The sequence below is a fragment of the Staurois parvus genome, unplaced genomic scaffold (genome assembly GCF_062004578.1).
Source record: "Staurois parvus isolate SC_StPar_1 unplaced genomic scaffold, SC_StPar_1.0 ptg002113l, whole genome shotgun sequence".
Lineage (NCBI taxonomy): Eukaryota > Metazoa > Chordata > Amphibia > Anura > Ranidae > Staurois > Staurois parvus.
This window is the reverse complement of record NW_028319909.1, coordinates 2,041,778-2,058,427: the sequence shown is the minus strand read 5'-3', so window position 1 is coordinate 2,058,427 and position 16,650 is coordinate 2,041,778. Positions and strand designations below refer to the sequence as shown.

Here is a 16,650-nt window from a genome sequence, read left to right as displayed (position 1 = left end):
TGCTGGATCCTGGGGGCTCTATTTTCATTGGAGGTGATCTATTTTTGTGTGGCAGTCTATTGCTGCTGGGGTCTATTGTTGCTGGAAGGGATCTACTGTTGAGGCAGGGTCCTATTGTTTCTGGCTACTGGAGTCTATTGATGCTAATTGCCAGGACATCTGTTGTTACTGCTGGGGGCCTATTGTTGCTGGAGTTGTATGTCTGCTGGATTCTATGGGATCTGTTTTCATTGGAGGTGATCAATTTTTGTGTGGCAGTCTATAGTTGCCGGGGGTCTGTTGTTGCTGGGGGAATCTACTGTTGCTGGAGAATTGGGGGGATTATTGATTTTATTGTTAACAAATTCCATACAAGTTTCTTAGCACCACTAAATGATACTTGGCTCTGAATTCTGTATAAGGAGCAGTACTGGGAGGTGGGTAAGGGGTGGAACCAAGGAACTGTGCTTGAAAGTGGGTAGAGGGAGGGAAAGACAAGAAGTGACTCAAAGGGGGAGTTCCTGCACCTATTCGTCGCGAAGAAAAGCCCCGATAATAATAAAAATCAGATAGAAGATTAAGATGGGCTTGGATGTTGGATGAAGGATGGTGTCCTATAAGTGACACCGTACCACAGAAGGTTGGCTTTCCATAATGTGACAGCAAAAAAAACCCCCAAAACTATACACAAAGAGATATTGTATGCAGTAGGCCTTAGTAGCCAATAAGAAATCAATTTATAAAATGCTAATAGTTGCTGTGAGTTAATGAGCAGCTCTTCCCATAGAACCCTTTTCGGGAACCCTTGAACCAAAGTTAGGCTGAAGTTAATTTTGCTTACCCATCCAAACCTGAGACAGCACTGTGATCACAAAGTACATCCAGATCCCGGAGCCAAATTCCATCCTGACACAGAGTACAAGAGATCTGTGGATTATATGAACATGTTATAAATGTATTTATGCTATTTATTATCATTTTCACCTGGCCCTGACCACTAATGAAACCATGGTCATATCTAGACCCTTACTGAAGACCCAGCGTTTGTGTCCACGTAAATGGTTTGATGTCATGATGTTCTCATTGGTGTTAAAAGAAAATAAATAAAAGAAAATGAAAATACTTGGAAAACCTGAAATCTGGCAACTTTTGGTACAAAATATATGTAATTATGATAATTATATACACTGCAGTATAACAAAAAGCACCGTATTTTAATCATACAAACTCATTTGCAAAACTAATTTTTTTAAAGCATGCTTTAAAAAGAATATAAAAGTTTCCATGGTTTTCACTTTGCATTAGATCTAGAAATGTTTGTCTTTTACAAAGATTCACATTTTGTGCAAATTGATGTTTTGGCGTGAATTGAAAGCTGCTTTATGTAAATGATCTGGCGCCATCTTTGGGGGGAGGCATCAGTTTACTGGAAGGAAAAAGTAGTAGAATATTAAAAAATGAATGCTAAGTATAGAAGTTCACCTTAACCCATCACTAGCCCTACATTTTTAAGGGATCCCCGTAAAGTGACCCTTTCTATCAGGGGCGGACTGACCATTTGGAAACTCCGGCACTGCCCGAGGGCCCAGGGTCAGTAGGGGGCCCCATGAGATGCCCCTGGAACCTTTTTCATAGGCTTTTTTTAGTTTGGGCAAGGACACAGGAGCCCCATGCTTTCTATAGACTACAGGGTCCAGCTATGCCCACGCTGTAAAGAGAAATGCCTGATTTTCTTTTTGTTTACTGAGCTCCACAGTGCACGAAGGTATAGAATAAGACTGATCTCTGAAGAGGATCGGCCTGCATTCTTGAACCTCCTAGGGTGCAAGGTTCTTGACAGGAAAAGAACTCTTGGTGTACCTACTGTAGACCTACTTGCATTTCAAACTCCACCACATGCTGATTTTCTTTTTGTTTATAGAGTTCCGCAGTGCACGAAGGTACAGAATAGGACCGATCTCTGAAGAATAGGGGCCTTCATTCCCGAACCTCCTAGGGTGCAAGGTTCTTGACAGAGATAAAGAACGCTGGGTCTACCTAGGCCTACTTACATTTCAAACTGCACCACATGCTGCCTTTCTTTTTGTTTATAGTGATGAGTTCTGCCTTGTACAAAGGCACAGATTAGGACCAACCTCTGAAGAAGGGAAGGCATTCCCAAACCTCCCCAGGTGCAAGGTTCCTGACAGGGCAAAGAACTCTTGGTCTACCAAAGTCGAAGCTCCGCAATGCATGAAGGTACAGAAAAGAACCGATCTCCGAAGAGGATGGGCCTGCATTCCCAAACCTCCTAGGGTGCAAGGTTCTTGACAGTAGCAATGAACTCTTGGTCTGCCTAGGCCTACTTACAATTCAAACTCCACCACATGCTGATTTTCTTTTTGTTTATAGAGTCCTGCAATGCAGGAAGGTACAGAATAGGACCGATCTCTGAAGAGGATGGGCCTGCATTCCCGAACTTCCTATGATGCAAGGTTCTTGACAGCAACAAAGACCTTTTTGTCTACCTAGACCTACTTACATTTCAAACTCCACCACATGCTTATTTTCTTTTTGTTTATAGAGTCCTGCAATGCACAAAGGTATACAATAGGACCGATCTCTGAAGAATATGGGCCTTCATTCCCGAACCTCCTAGGGTGCAAGGTTCTTGACAGAGATAAAGAACGCTGAGTCTACCTAGGCCTACTTACATTTCAAACTCCACCACATGCTGATTTTCTTTTTGTTTATAGAGTCCTGCAGTGCACAAAGGCACAGATTAGGACCAACCTCTGAAGAAGGGATGGCATTCCCGAACCTCTCCAGGTGCAAGGTTCCTGACGGGGCAAGGAACTCTTGGTCTACCTAAGTCGAAGCTCTGCAATGCATGAAGGTACAGAATAGGACCGATCTCTGAAGAGTATGGGTCTGCATTCCCAAACCTCCTAGGGTGGAAGGTTCTTGACAGAGGCAAACAACTCTTGGTCTACCTAGGCCTACTTACATTTCAAACTCCACCACATGCTGATTTTCTTTTTGTTTATATAGAGTTTGTAAAAAACAACTTTCAATTCAAATAAAAAAAAAAAAAAAAAAAATCCTACCCAACCCCAGACTTTAAACCTTTCTGCTATTAAAGACACACATTGTACCATAGTGCTGTTATTAGTACAAATATTGAATGACAATAATTTAAAAAAAAAACCTGTCAATAAAATGTTTATACTAAAAGTAAAAAGTTGTCAGTTGCAATTTTTATGTTGCACAATATTTTGTCTACCTCTTGGTCTACCTAGACCTACTTACATTTCAAACTCCACCGCATGCTGATTTTCTTTTTGTTTATATAGAGTTTGTAAAAAAAAAAAAATTTATTTTAAATAAAAAAAAAATTAAAAAGTCTACCTAACCCCAGACTTTAAACCTTTCTGCTATTAAGACACACATTGTACCATAGTGCTGTTATTAGTACAAATATTGAATGCCAATAAATAAAAAAAAAACCTGTCAATAAAATGTTTATACTAAAAAATAAAAAGTTGACAGTTGCAATTTTTTATGTTGCACAATATTTGTGAAAAAAAGAAAAAATAACTTTCAACTTACATTTTAAAAAATTTCAAAAGTCAACCAAACCCCTAACTTTAAAACTGTCTGCTATTAAGACACACATTGTACCAGGGGCAGACTGACAACTCATGGGGCCCCTGGGCAATAGGGGATCATGGGGCCCGTGTCTTTGCCCACACTCAAAGCACACCCAAAAAAGCCTAAAAAGAAGGTAACAGGGGCATTTCATGGGGCCCCCTACTGACCCTGGGCCCTAGGGCAGTGCCCGAGTGCTCGAATGGTCAGTCCGCCCCTGCATTGTACCATAGTGCTGTTATTAGTACAAATATTGAATGCCAATAATAAAAAAAAAAAACCTGTCAAAATGTTTATACTAAAAATAAAAAGTTGTCAGTTGCACTTTTTTCTGTTGCAGAATATTTGTGAAAAAATAAAAAAAAATAACTTTCAATTAAAATGTTAAAAAAAATGTAAAAGGCAATCAAACCCCTAACTTTAAAACTGTCTGCTATCAAGGCACAATTGTCCTACAGTGCTAGTACAAATATTGAAATTTGCCAATAATAAAAAAAATTGTTAATAAAATTTTTATACTTGCTTGTTAAAATCCAATTATCTGTCTTCAGTTCTGTAATGCTTTGTAGTCCATAAAACATAAAAAGCCACAATATTGGGTCATTGGATAATAAATAAAATGGATATGAAGCAGCCACAACAGTGTAGTAAGTTGTAACTGCTGTCCTTTACTGTCTATTTATAAATGTACTCACATGATATTTATAACAGATGTTGTCACCTCTCAGAAGTGACATCTGCCAATACAGGAAAGTGCAATTCCCTCAGCAATGATCCAGGGGCGGACAACTCATGGGGCCCCCCAGGCAATAGGGGATCATGGGGCCCCTGCAGGGGCGGACTGACAACTCATGGGGCCCCCAGGCAAAAGGGGATCATGGGGCCCCTGCAGGGGCGGACCGACAACTCATGGGGCCCCCAGGCAAAAGGGGATCATGGGGCCCCTGCAGGGGCGGACCGACAACTCATGGGGCCCCCAGGCAAAAGGGGATCATGGGGCCCCTGCAGGGGCGGACCGACAACCCACGGAGCCCCCGGGCAATAGGTGATCATGGGGCCCCTGCAGGGGCGAACCGACAACTCATGAGGCCCCTGGGCAATAGGGGATCATGGGGCCCCTGCAGGGGCGGACTGACAACTCATGGGGCCCCCGGGCAATAGGGGATCATGGGGCCCCTGCAGGGGCGGACTGACAACTCATGGGGCCCCCGGGCAATAGGGGATCATGGGGCCCCTGCAGGGGCAGACTGACAACTCATGGGGCCCCCGGGCAATAGGGGATCATGGGGCCCCTGCAGGGGCAGACTGACAACTCATGGGGCCCCCGGGCAATAGGGGATCATGGGGCCCCTGTGTCTTTGCCCAAAATCAAAAAATGCCTATGAAAAAGGTACCAGTGGCATCTCATGGGGCCCCCTACTGACCCCGGGCCCTCGGGCAGTGCCTGAGTTTCCAAATGGTCAGTCCGCCCCTGCAATGATCAACTCTCAGTCTCAGTTATAAAGAAACAAAGTATAAAAAAATCTGTTTTATTTTAATTTTTCTTTCTTTTTTTTTTATGTATATGAGCCGCCCCTTCAGTCTGGCCCAGTTGTATGGGCTCCTCTCCAGGACTGAAATTGATTTTGCTGCACACTGTGAGCTTCTCATAGTGTTCATTGGAAGCGGCAGGAAGTCACTGCTTTACTGGCTGGAGGACATCCGGTATCATCTAGCTCTTTCCCTCACCTGCCTGTCCCTGGGTTTCAATCATGGAGGCTTAGCATCACATGTGGGTGTAGACGTTTAGCTGGCCCAGCAACATCCACTCCTGCAGACTGACATGCTCCCATCAGGGGCGGACTGACCATTTGAGCACTTGGGCACTGCCCGAGGGCCCGGGGTCAGTAGGGGTCCCATGAAATGCCCCTGGTACCTGTTTATAGGCTTTTTTGGGTGTGCTTTGAGTGTGGGCAAGGACACAGGGGCCCCATGATCCCCTATTGCCTGGGGGCCCCATGAGTTGTCAGTCCTCTCCCGGCTCCCATACATTTTGCTATCCACCTGGCAGTACTAGGGTCATCGGTTCGAATCCCAACCACGGCACCACCTGCCTGGAGTTTGCATGTTCTCCCTGTGCCTGCGTGGGTTTCCTCCGGGAACTCCGGTTTCCTCCCACACTCCAAAGACATGCCGGTAGGTGAATTGGATCCTGTCTAAATTATCCCTAGTATGTGTATGAATGTAAGTTAGGGACCTTAGATTGTACGCCCCTTGAGGGTTAGAGACCTTAGATTGTACGCTCCTCGGGGGCGGGGACTGATGTGAATGTACAATATATATGTAAAGTGCTGCGCAAATTGACGGCGCTATATAAGTATTTGTAATAAATAAATAGTAATAAATATTTGCACAACTCCTCCCAAGATCCAGCCCACTGCTAGCACCAGGGCTAGGAAATATTCAAAAGAGTACTGAGGCAGGATGCTGGAATGTTCTCAGGAGGCCATGTCCAGCATTCTGCCAGCCCCTCCCACCAGCCACAATCTGCCTGTGTTGCATAGAAAAGCACAGAGACCCAGTGATGACATCGCCAGGTCCAAAATAAAGCGTGCAATAAAAATGGAAAGGTTTTCTTTAAAAATGACATTAGAATGTTAATGAGGAAGGAAAGGAGGAACCAGGGAAGGCAAAATATAAGCAGACTTCAGCTTTGTATTGATATTAAAGGCTCTTTTTTTAATTTTTTTAAAAATTACAAATATGTCACACTTACCTGCTCTGTGTAATGGTTTTGCACAGAGCAGCCCTGATCCTCCTATTCTTGGATTCCCCGCCAGCGCTCCTGGCTCCTCCTCCCTCCACAGTAAGCTGCTTGCTCACTCACACGTGCTCACTCCCAAGCCCCGCTTTGTGTGTCTATAAGACACACAGAGCACTGCTTGGCCCCACCCCCTTGCTTCCTTCTCACTGACTGTGATTGACAGCAGCAATGGTTTCCACTGCTGTGTCTGAACCAATGAGGAGGGAGAGCCATCAGCAGGAAAGTATTGGGGGGAGCTGCATGCAGGGCTGGGACAAGGGTGGGCAGGAGGGGCAGCTGCCCTGGGCACAGTGCATTGATGGGGGTGGCAGTGAGCTCTTTCTGATACAAGCGGATAACAGCTAGGGGCAGCACCCCCCCAGGGGCGGACTGACAACTCAAGGGGCCCCCGGGCAATAGGGGATCATAGGGTCCTTGTGTCCTTGCCCACACTCAAACCACACCCAAAAAAGCCTATGAAAAGTACCAGAGGCATCTCATGGGGCCCCCTACTGACCCCGAGGGCCCTAATGGTCAGTCTGCCCCTGGCACTCCCTAAACGTGTATACAATGAAGGGGGGAGCTTCTTTATCCTGGGCATTGGATGACCTTGTCCTGGTACTGGCTGCATGCATATTTATTTACTTATATAGTGCTGTCAATTTATGCAGTGCTTTACATATATATTGTACATTCACATCAGTTCCCAATCCTGAGGAGCGCACAATCTAAGGTCCCTAACTTACATTCATACATACACATACTAGGGACAATTTAGACAGGAATGTTTGGAGTGTGGGCTCACACATGCACAGGGAGAACCCACACAGGCACAGGGAGAACATGCAAACTCCAGGCAGGTGGTGCCATGGTTGGGATTTCCCATAGGAATGCTTTGAAAACCAATGAATCCATTCCGGAGATCAGAAAAAAGTAAAAAAAAGTATTTTATCTGTTCAAAACTCTTTATAAAGTGCACTTTAAAGGCATAAATACTGTACAGGGACATGATTAAAAACGAATTAGTAAATGCATTGAAAACCAATTAATCCATTCAGGAGGTCAGAAAAAAGTAAAAAAAAAGTTTTATCTGTTCATAACTCTTTATAAAGTCCACTTTAAAGGCATAAATACTGTACAGGGACATCATTAAACATTAATTCGTAAATGCATTGAAATCCAATTAATCTGTTTCGGAGGTCAGAAAAAAGTAAAAAAAAAGTTTTATCTGATCATAACTCTTTATAAAGTGCACTTTAGAGGCATAAATACTGTACAGGGACATGATTAAAAAAAAAATTGGAAATGCATTGAAAACCAATTAATCCATTCAGGAGGTCAGAAAAAAGCAAAAAAAAGTCTTTTATCTGTTCAAAATTCTTTATAAAGTGCACTTTAAAGGCATAAATACTGTACAGGGACATGATTAAAAATGAATTCGTAAATGCATTGAAAACCAATTGATCTGTTCCGGAGGTCAGAAACATTTTAAAAAAAGTTTTATCTGCTCAAAACTCTTTATAAAGTGCACTTTAAAAGTATAAATACTGTACAGGGACATGATTAAAAAAAAATTGTAAATGCATTGAAAACCAATTAATCTGTTCGTATCGCAATGGATTTTCATTTGTAAACCAATTAATCCATTCCGGAGATCAGAAAAAAGTAAAAAAGAAAGTCTTTTATCTGTTCAAAACTCTTTATAAAGTGCACTTTAAAGGCAAAAATACTGTACAGGGACATCATTAAACATTCATTCGTAAATGCATTGAAAACCAATTAATCCCTTTGTATTGCGAAAAATATTCGTAAACCGAGGTATTATTATTAATAGATTTTTATTCGTAAACCAAAAATTACGTTAACCGCGGCGTCCGTAAACCGAGGTACGCCTGTATATACAAGCAATCTGGTATGTAGCAATGAAAGCAAAGCACTAACTGGTCTTCAATTGACCATGAGTGATCTCATAAACCCACCTATCCATGTAGACTAGTATTAGGAATACCACAGAAATTCCTAAGGCCGGTGAAGAATGGAAAGTCCAGATGTTCGCCTAGCGAAGGAACAGTAACCTGACCAAGTGAATTCAGAAGGGGAATGTCTTTAACAAATGCTGTATATATGTGTGTGTATATATATATACACATATATACAACATTTGTGTATATATATATATATATATATATATATATATATATATATATCTTAGATTGTAAGCCCTCTGATTCCTTTTGTACCAAATTGTATTGTAACTGTAATAATAAATATATCAATAGTATGTTCATCGTGCAAACCACTCACCAAAAAATATATATATATAATTTTAAATTGCCTAACAACATAATAAGTGATTAGCAAAGAAATCACATAAATCAATCAATAAGTAGAACATATATAGTGCTGCTGTCTTAAATAGTGAATAAATCAATAATCACCCCAAAAAAATCTTTACAATGACCAGTGAAAGCAGTGCAAAAAATCAAGTATATCACAGTGACACAAATTAATATACAATTAAATAATGTGCTATAGCAAATAAATATAAATATATAAAAATAAATAAAATTAAATCAGTAAAAGTCTAATACTTCAAATAAGTCCACCAAGAAAAAATTACACATTTTTTACAATTTTTTTCTTGGTGGACCCATTTGAAGTATTTTTGACAATATGGACCTTTAATGAGTTAATTTAATTTATTTATATTTTTTTGCTATAGCACGTTATTTAACTGTATATTAATTTGTGTCACTGTGTTATTCTTGATTTTTTTGTGCTGCTTTCAATGGTCATTGTAAAGAATTATGGGGGGATTATTGTAAGTGTAATGTCTACCTTCATTTTTTTAAGGCGCTGCGCAAACTGTTGGCGCTATATAAATTCTGTATAATAATAATAATATTAATAATAAAAATAATATTATATATATATATATTCCTGGCCACACAGGATCTCCTGCATGGTGGGGGTTGGGGAAAGACCTGGCAACTTACCCTGTAAAATAATTGCTAAGAAAAAATTCATGGAAAAAGTCGGTCCATGCAATCGCCAAGGGTCGGATACGACTGAATGGATATATATATATATATATATATATATATATATATATATACTTTTTTTGTATATTACTAATATATATATATTGATAATTACATTAAAATAAAATGAAACACATCTCTAACATTTCACAGAAACCCTTCATAATTATCATAAGAAAACATAGCATGGGGCACAGAGAGAAATGAAGAAATAAAGTCGACCTTACCCTCAGCACTCCCAGATCCTCCAGAGTTCAAAGCTTAAAATAAAACTTAGTAGGCGGCAACAGAGTAAATAAACATCAACAGAAGTGGGGTATGGGACACCTAGTGATAGATAGTAGGTATAGCACGTGGTATAAAAACTGACTGTTATAAAGGGTGTTCACTTTAAGGGCCAGTTCACACTACATGCGTTTTAGTTGCTTTTTTTCTGCATCCAAAATGCACAGAAAGTAGGTGATATGGTTTTCAATGTCATAGATCATATCAGTGCTTGCAGTTCCAGTGCGTTCCGGTTTCAGACAAAAAGAATTAAAAAAGGCTGCATTTTTCCTGCATAGAACTGTACTGGAACGCGGTAAAATGCATCATAAATGCACCGGAACGCATCAAAAATATGCATGCAGAACGCATCTGGACTGAGTTTCTATAGTGTCAACCGGCCCTAAAAGTTTGTTTTTTTGTATTTTCATGATATACCTGCATAAAACAAACCCGGAGATCTATATTATATCAACATTGTTTTAACAATTAGTTCTGTTAGACTGTGATCTAAGTTATAACAAAGTAACTGTGCGTATCACTATCCACAAACAATTATTTATAATAATATATATATGAATAAATTTTAAAAAAATAAAACAATTCTAGTATTTTTATTTATTTATGTATGTATGTATTTAGTTATTCATGTATTATGTATGTGTGTATTTATTTATTTATGTATGTATTTATTCATGTATTATGTATGTATGTATTTATTTAGTTATTCATGTATTATGTATGTATGTATGCATGTATTTATGTATGTATGTGTGTATTTATTTATGTATGTATGTATGTATTTATTTATTTATTTATTTATGTATTATATATGTATGTATGTATTTAGTTATTATGTATGTATTTATTTACTTATATATGTATGTATGTAATTAGTTAGTTATTTATGTATGTATGTATGTATTTATTTAGTTATTCATGTATTATGTATGTATGCATGTATTTATTTAATTATGCATGTATGTGTGTATTTTTTATGTATGTATGTATTTATTTATGTATTATGTATGTATGTATGTATGTATTTAGTTATTTATGTATGTATTTATTTAGTTATATATATATGTATGTAAGTAATTAGTTAGTTATTTATGTATGTATTTATGTAATTATCTATTTATTTGTTTGTTTGTTTATTTGTGTGTGTGTGTGTTTATTTATTTATGAATGTATGTATGTATTTAGTTATTTATGTATGTATTTATTTATTTATATATGTATGTATGTAATTAGTTAGTTATTTATGTATGTATGTATGTATTTATTTAGTTATTCATGTATTATGTATGTATGCATGTATTTATTTATGTATGTGTGTATTTTTTTATTTATGTATGTATTTATTTATTTATATATTATGTATGTATGTATGTATGTATTTAGTTATTTAGTTAGTTATTTATGTATGTATTTATGTAATTATCTATCTATTTATTTATTTATTTATTTGTTTGTTTATTTGTGTGTGTTTGTGTGTGTTTGTTTATTTATTTATGTATTTATTTATTTAGTTATTTATGAATGCATTTATGTAATTATTTATTTATGTGTGTTTATTTATTTATGATTCATGTATTTATTTATTTATGTATTTATTTATTTATTTTTACTTTTTAACACTTCCGAATGTTGGAGGTCGTGGTATTTTGATACGATCCCCATTAATAAGGAAGAATGAAATTTGTGTCCGAAGACATTGGTGGTGACTGTGTTCATTCTCTATAACTCCACGGTATGTAGGACGCTAGCTACTCTCCTCCTCGAATTTTTGTTGGACTCCTTGTAGTGTGCATGGATTAGTGCCTGTGACCGCAAACATACACTGTTTGTTCCAAACAAAGGGAAGTAAGAGGGAAAAGGAGAGGTTCAAGAGATTGCAGAGGCAGAAAAATACAGTAACAAACAATTTCATGAAAATCAGATTAAGTAGTGGAGATGTACAGATTATTTTTGGAGAAAAAGGATATTGTTTCGTGTCACCTAAAATTTGAACCCTGGGATAAGCATATAATGTGTAAATACAAGAGTCCTGTGTATTCTCCTTGAATCTCGGTGCGCTTTGTGTTTTTCTTCCAGATCTGTGCAGAAATCCAGCATGTAACGTCCCCTCTGTGCAGGAGCTTCCTGTAATAAAGACCAGTCACTGCTGATCTCTCTCCTTGTACAGGGTGACTGGTCTTGTCTACGCCCCCTCCTGTAGTTTTCTATAGGCAGCCTGTAGTGGGTGCAGCCTGCTGGGCCCCTCCCTCACAGCTCTGTGATGATGTCACTGCTGCTTTTTACAAAGTAAAAACTGGGTTTCCAAAGACGTTTGGTGCTACAATGTGGATTTATATCCTTTGTGGCTTTCGAGAAATATATTAGGTGAAAGTCTTAGTGTGCGGAGTTCAGCTTTAAGTCTTTGTTAAGTTGGAATCCTGTGGAAAGGAAATATCATTGAATAAAATGCTACAATTATTTGTTTTGTTTCATATCTGCCTTAGAGATCAGGATAACCACAGTAATAAAACTGGGTATGCCGATATATAAAGTGCACACTTCCCCTGCGATAGAGATTTGTTATTTCTCGTTCTCTTTTTTAATAACCAGTTATACTTTCTTGTAAAAAGAGAATCAGCCTGAGACACACAGATTACTGCTCAAACTTTAGTCTGCAACTTCTTTTTCTTTTTTTCTCCTTTTTTCTTCTTTTCTCTTTTTTTCTTCTTTTCTCTATTTTTCCATCTTTTCTTTTTTTTCTTTTTTTTTTCTTCTTTTCTCTATTTTTCTTTTCTCTTTTTTTTCTTTTTTCATTTCTCTTATTTTTTTTCTTTTCTCTTTTTTTTCTTTTTCTTTTTTTCTTTTCTCTTTTTTCTTTTTCTTTTCTCTTTTTTTTTCTTTTCTCTTTTATTATTTTCTATTTTTTCTCTTTTCTCTTTTTTTCTCTATTCTCTTTTCTCTTTTTTTCTCCTTTTCTTCTTTTCTCTTTTCTTTTAATCTTTTATGTTTTTTTCTTTTCTTTTGTTATCATTTCCTATTTTCTTTCTTTTTTTTTTCCTGCAACAAAATGTTTTTTGAAAAGGTAAAATAAAGAGCAAAGGAGACCATACATAATATGTATATATATATATATATATATATATCTTGAAATATATTGAATACAACCAAAATCGTAGTATTTCAAATATATGTCAATATATTTGGGAAGAATATTTTGAAAATATATACTTTTAAAAATATTTTTCATATATTTTCTAATATATAAAAAAAGCATTTCAACATACAGTATCTATCTATCTATCTATCTATCTATCTATCTATCTATCTATCTATCTATCTCATATCTATTATCTATTTGTCTGTCTATCTATCTATCTATCGATCGATCGATCGATTTGTCTATCTATCTATCTATCTATCTATCCATCTCATATCTATTATCTATCTATCTATCTATCTATCTATCTATCTATCTATCTATGTATCTATCTATCTATCTATGTATCTATCTATCTATCTATCTATCTATCTATCTATCTATCTATCTCTATATTATCTATCTATCTATCTATCTATCTATCTATCTATCTATCTATCTATCTCTATATTATCTATCTATCTATCTATCTATCTATCTATCTATCTATCTGTCTATCTATCTATCTGTCTATCTGTCTATCTGTCTATCTGTCTATCTGTCTATCTGTCTATCTGTCTATCTGTCTATCTGTCTGTCTGTCTGTCTGTCTGTCTGTCTATCTATCTGTCTATCTATCTGTCTATCTATCTGTCTATCTATCTGTCTATCTATCTGTCTGTCTATCTATCTGTCTATCTATCTGTCTATCTATCTATCTGTCTGTCTATCTATCTGTCTGTCTATCTATCTGTCTGTCTATCTATCTATCTGTCTATCTATCTGTCTGTCTATCTATCTGTCTGTCTATCTATCTGTCTGTCTATCTATCTGTCTGTCTATCTGTCTGTCTATCTATCTATCTGTCTGTCTATCTATCTATCTGTCTGTCTATCTATCTGTCTGTCTATCTATCTGTCTGTCTATCTATCTGTCTGTCTATCTATCTGTCTGTCTATCTATCTGTCTGTCTATCTATCTGTCTGTCTGTCTATCTATCTGTCTGTCTGTCTATCTATCTGTCTGTCTGTCTATCTATCTGTCTATCTATCTGTCTATCTATCTCTATATTATCTATCTATTATCTATCTGTCTATCTATTAGAGATGAGCGAATCGAACTTGGCGAAGTGGAATTCGTTTCGAAGATTAGGAAAAATTTGCGCCGAATCCGAAAATTAGCAGACTTCGGATGCGCGAATCGAAATTTTCCAAAAATGGCGGCGACATGTGTGGTGACGGAGCGGGGATCTCCGGGAAGGCGCGCAGACAAGGCGTGCTGACCCATAATGCATTCATTCATGACATGTGATCGCATTAGCCAATCAGCAGCCAGCCAGCCAGCACTGTGTAATGGTCGAGCTATAAATTGCGGCCATCTTAGAATTCTCCATTAGCCTCCGGTCATTCAAAAGAGACAGACCTCTCTGTATTAGGGACAGAGTTAGGGCCAAAGAGACTTTAGGGCCACAGAATCGTTACTTAGGGACACAGAATTGTTACTCAGGGACACAGAATTGTTACTCAGGGACACATACTGTTACTCAGGGACACAGAATTGTTACTCAGGGACAGACACAGAATTGTTACTGAGGGACACAGAATTGTTAATGAGGGACACAGAATTGTTACTCAGGGACACAGAATTGTTACTCAGGGACACAGAACTGTTACTCAGGGACACAGAACTGTTACTCAGGGACACAGAATTGTTACTCAGGGACAGACACAGAATTGTTACTGAGGGACACAGAATTGTTACTGAGGGACACAGAATTGTTACTGAGGGACACAGAATTGTTACTCAGGGACAGACACAGAATTGTTACTGAGGGACACAGAATTGTTACTGAGGGACACAGAATTGTTACTGAGGGACACAGAATTGTTACTCAGGGACAGATACAGAATTGTTACTGAGGGACACAGAATTGTTACTGAGGGACACAGAATTGTTACTCAGGGACAGACACAGAATTGTTACTGAGGGACACAGAATTGTTACTGAGGGACACAGAATTGTTACTGAGAGACACAGAATTGTTACTCAGGGACACAGAATTGTTACTCAGAGACACAGAACTGTTATTCAGGGACACAGAATTGTTACTCAGGGACAGACACAGAATTGTTACTGAGGGACACAGAATTGTTACTCAGGGACACAGAATTGTTACTGAGGGACACAGAATTGTTACTCAGGGACAGACACAGAATTGTTACTGAGGGACACAGAATTGTTACTGAGGGACACAGAATTGTTACTCAGGGACACAGAATTGTTACTCAGGGACACAGAACTGTTACTCAGGGACACAGAATTGTTACTCAGGGACACAGAACTGTTACTCAGGGACACAGAATTGTTACTCAGGGAAAGACACAGAATTGTTACTGAGGGACACAGAATTGTTACTGAGGGACACAGAATTGTTACTGAGGGACACAGAATTGTTACTCAGGGACAGACACAGAATTGTTACTGAGGGACACAGAATTGTTACTGAGGGACACAGAATTGTTACTCAGGGACACAGAATTGTTACTGAGGGACACAGAATTGTTACTGAGGGACACAGAATTGTTACTCAGGGACACAGAACTGTTACTCAGGGACACAGAACTGTTACTCAGGGACACAGAATTGTTACTCAGGGACACAGAACTGTTACTCAGGGACACAGAATTGTTACTCAGGGACAGACACAGAATTGTTACTCAGGGACAGACACAGAATTGTTACTGAGGGACACAGAATTGTTACTGAGGGACACAGAATTGTTACTCAGGGACAGACACAGAATTGTTACTGAGGGACACAGAATTGTTACTGAGGGACACAGAATTGTTACTCAGGCACACAGAATTGTTACTCAGGGACACAGAATTGTTACTCAGGGACACAGAACTGTTACTCAGGGACACAGAATTGTTACTCAGGGACACAGAACTGTTACTCAGGGACACAGAATTGTTACTCAGGGACAGACACAGAATTGTTACTGAGGGACACAGAATTGTTACTGAGGGACACAGAATTGTTACTCAGGGACACAGAACTGTTACTCAGGGACAGACACAGAATTGTTACTGAGGGACACAGAATTGTTACTGAGGGACACAGAATTGTTACTGAGGGACACAGAATTGTTACTCAGGGACAGACACAGAATTGTTACTGAGGGACACAGAATTGTTACTGAGGGACACAGAATTGTTACTGAGGGACACAGAATTGTTACTGAGGGACACAGAATTGTTACTCAGGGACAGACACAGAATTGTTACTGAGGGACACAGAATTGTTATTGAGGGACACAGAATTGTTACTCAGGGACAGACACAGAATTGTTACTCAGGGACACAGAATTTTTACTCAGGGACACAGAATCGTTACTCAGGGACACAGAATCGTTGAATTAAAGAGTATGTCAGACAACACGCAGAGGAGTGGCAGAGGAGGCAATGTTTCAGGAGCGAGCAGACGTGGCAGCAGAGGAAGGGGTCGAGGCAGCACTAGTCGCAGCCAGAGGCCAGTGCTCCCGGTGTCATCCAGCGGTCGTGTCTCCACCGACAACCCTGCCGTCATCGATTGGTTGGCTCGGTCGTCTTCCTCTTCCCAGGTCACCTCTGACACCTACAGCCAACGGTCGGTGGGTACGTCAGACACAACTGTTAGTTGGCATGGCCCGGGAGCAAGCCCACTGAAATCACATGTCCTCTACCTGCCCCTGTCCTTTGGTGTTCCCTCACCAAGCGAAGTATCGCATGCTGTGGGCTCAGCCCCACTGTACAGTGAGGAAGAGCTAACAGAGGGCGGTC

At 38.8% G+C, this 16,650-nt stretch overlaps 1 protein-coding gene across 5 annotated transcripts in view; it reads right to left on the bottom strand.

The window, feature by feature from the left end:
- LOC149432716 (sialic acid-binding Ig-like lectin 12) overlaps positions 1-9,721 on the bottom strand; it is a 47,795-nt gene extending 38,074 nt beyond the window's left edge. For 2 of the 5 annotated variants that reach the window (XM_089665062.1, XM_089665065.1), the window contains exons 1-2: positions 4,126-4,264; positions 821-906 (exon numbers count right to left, since the gene is read on the bottom strand). In XM_089665062.1, the coding sequence (XP_089521188.1) occupies positions 821-906; positions 4,126-4,187 (148 nt within the window). In that variant the 5' untranslated portion in view covers positions 4,188-4,264. Of the gene's footprint in view, positions 1-820; positions 907-4,125; positions 4,270-9,656 lie in introns of those variants that run through there. The other 3 variants (XM_089665066.1, XM_089665067.1, XM_089665064.1) reach the window with 3 other exon arrangements.
- Positions 9,722-16,650: the final 6,929 nt, after the last annotated feature.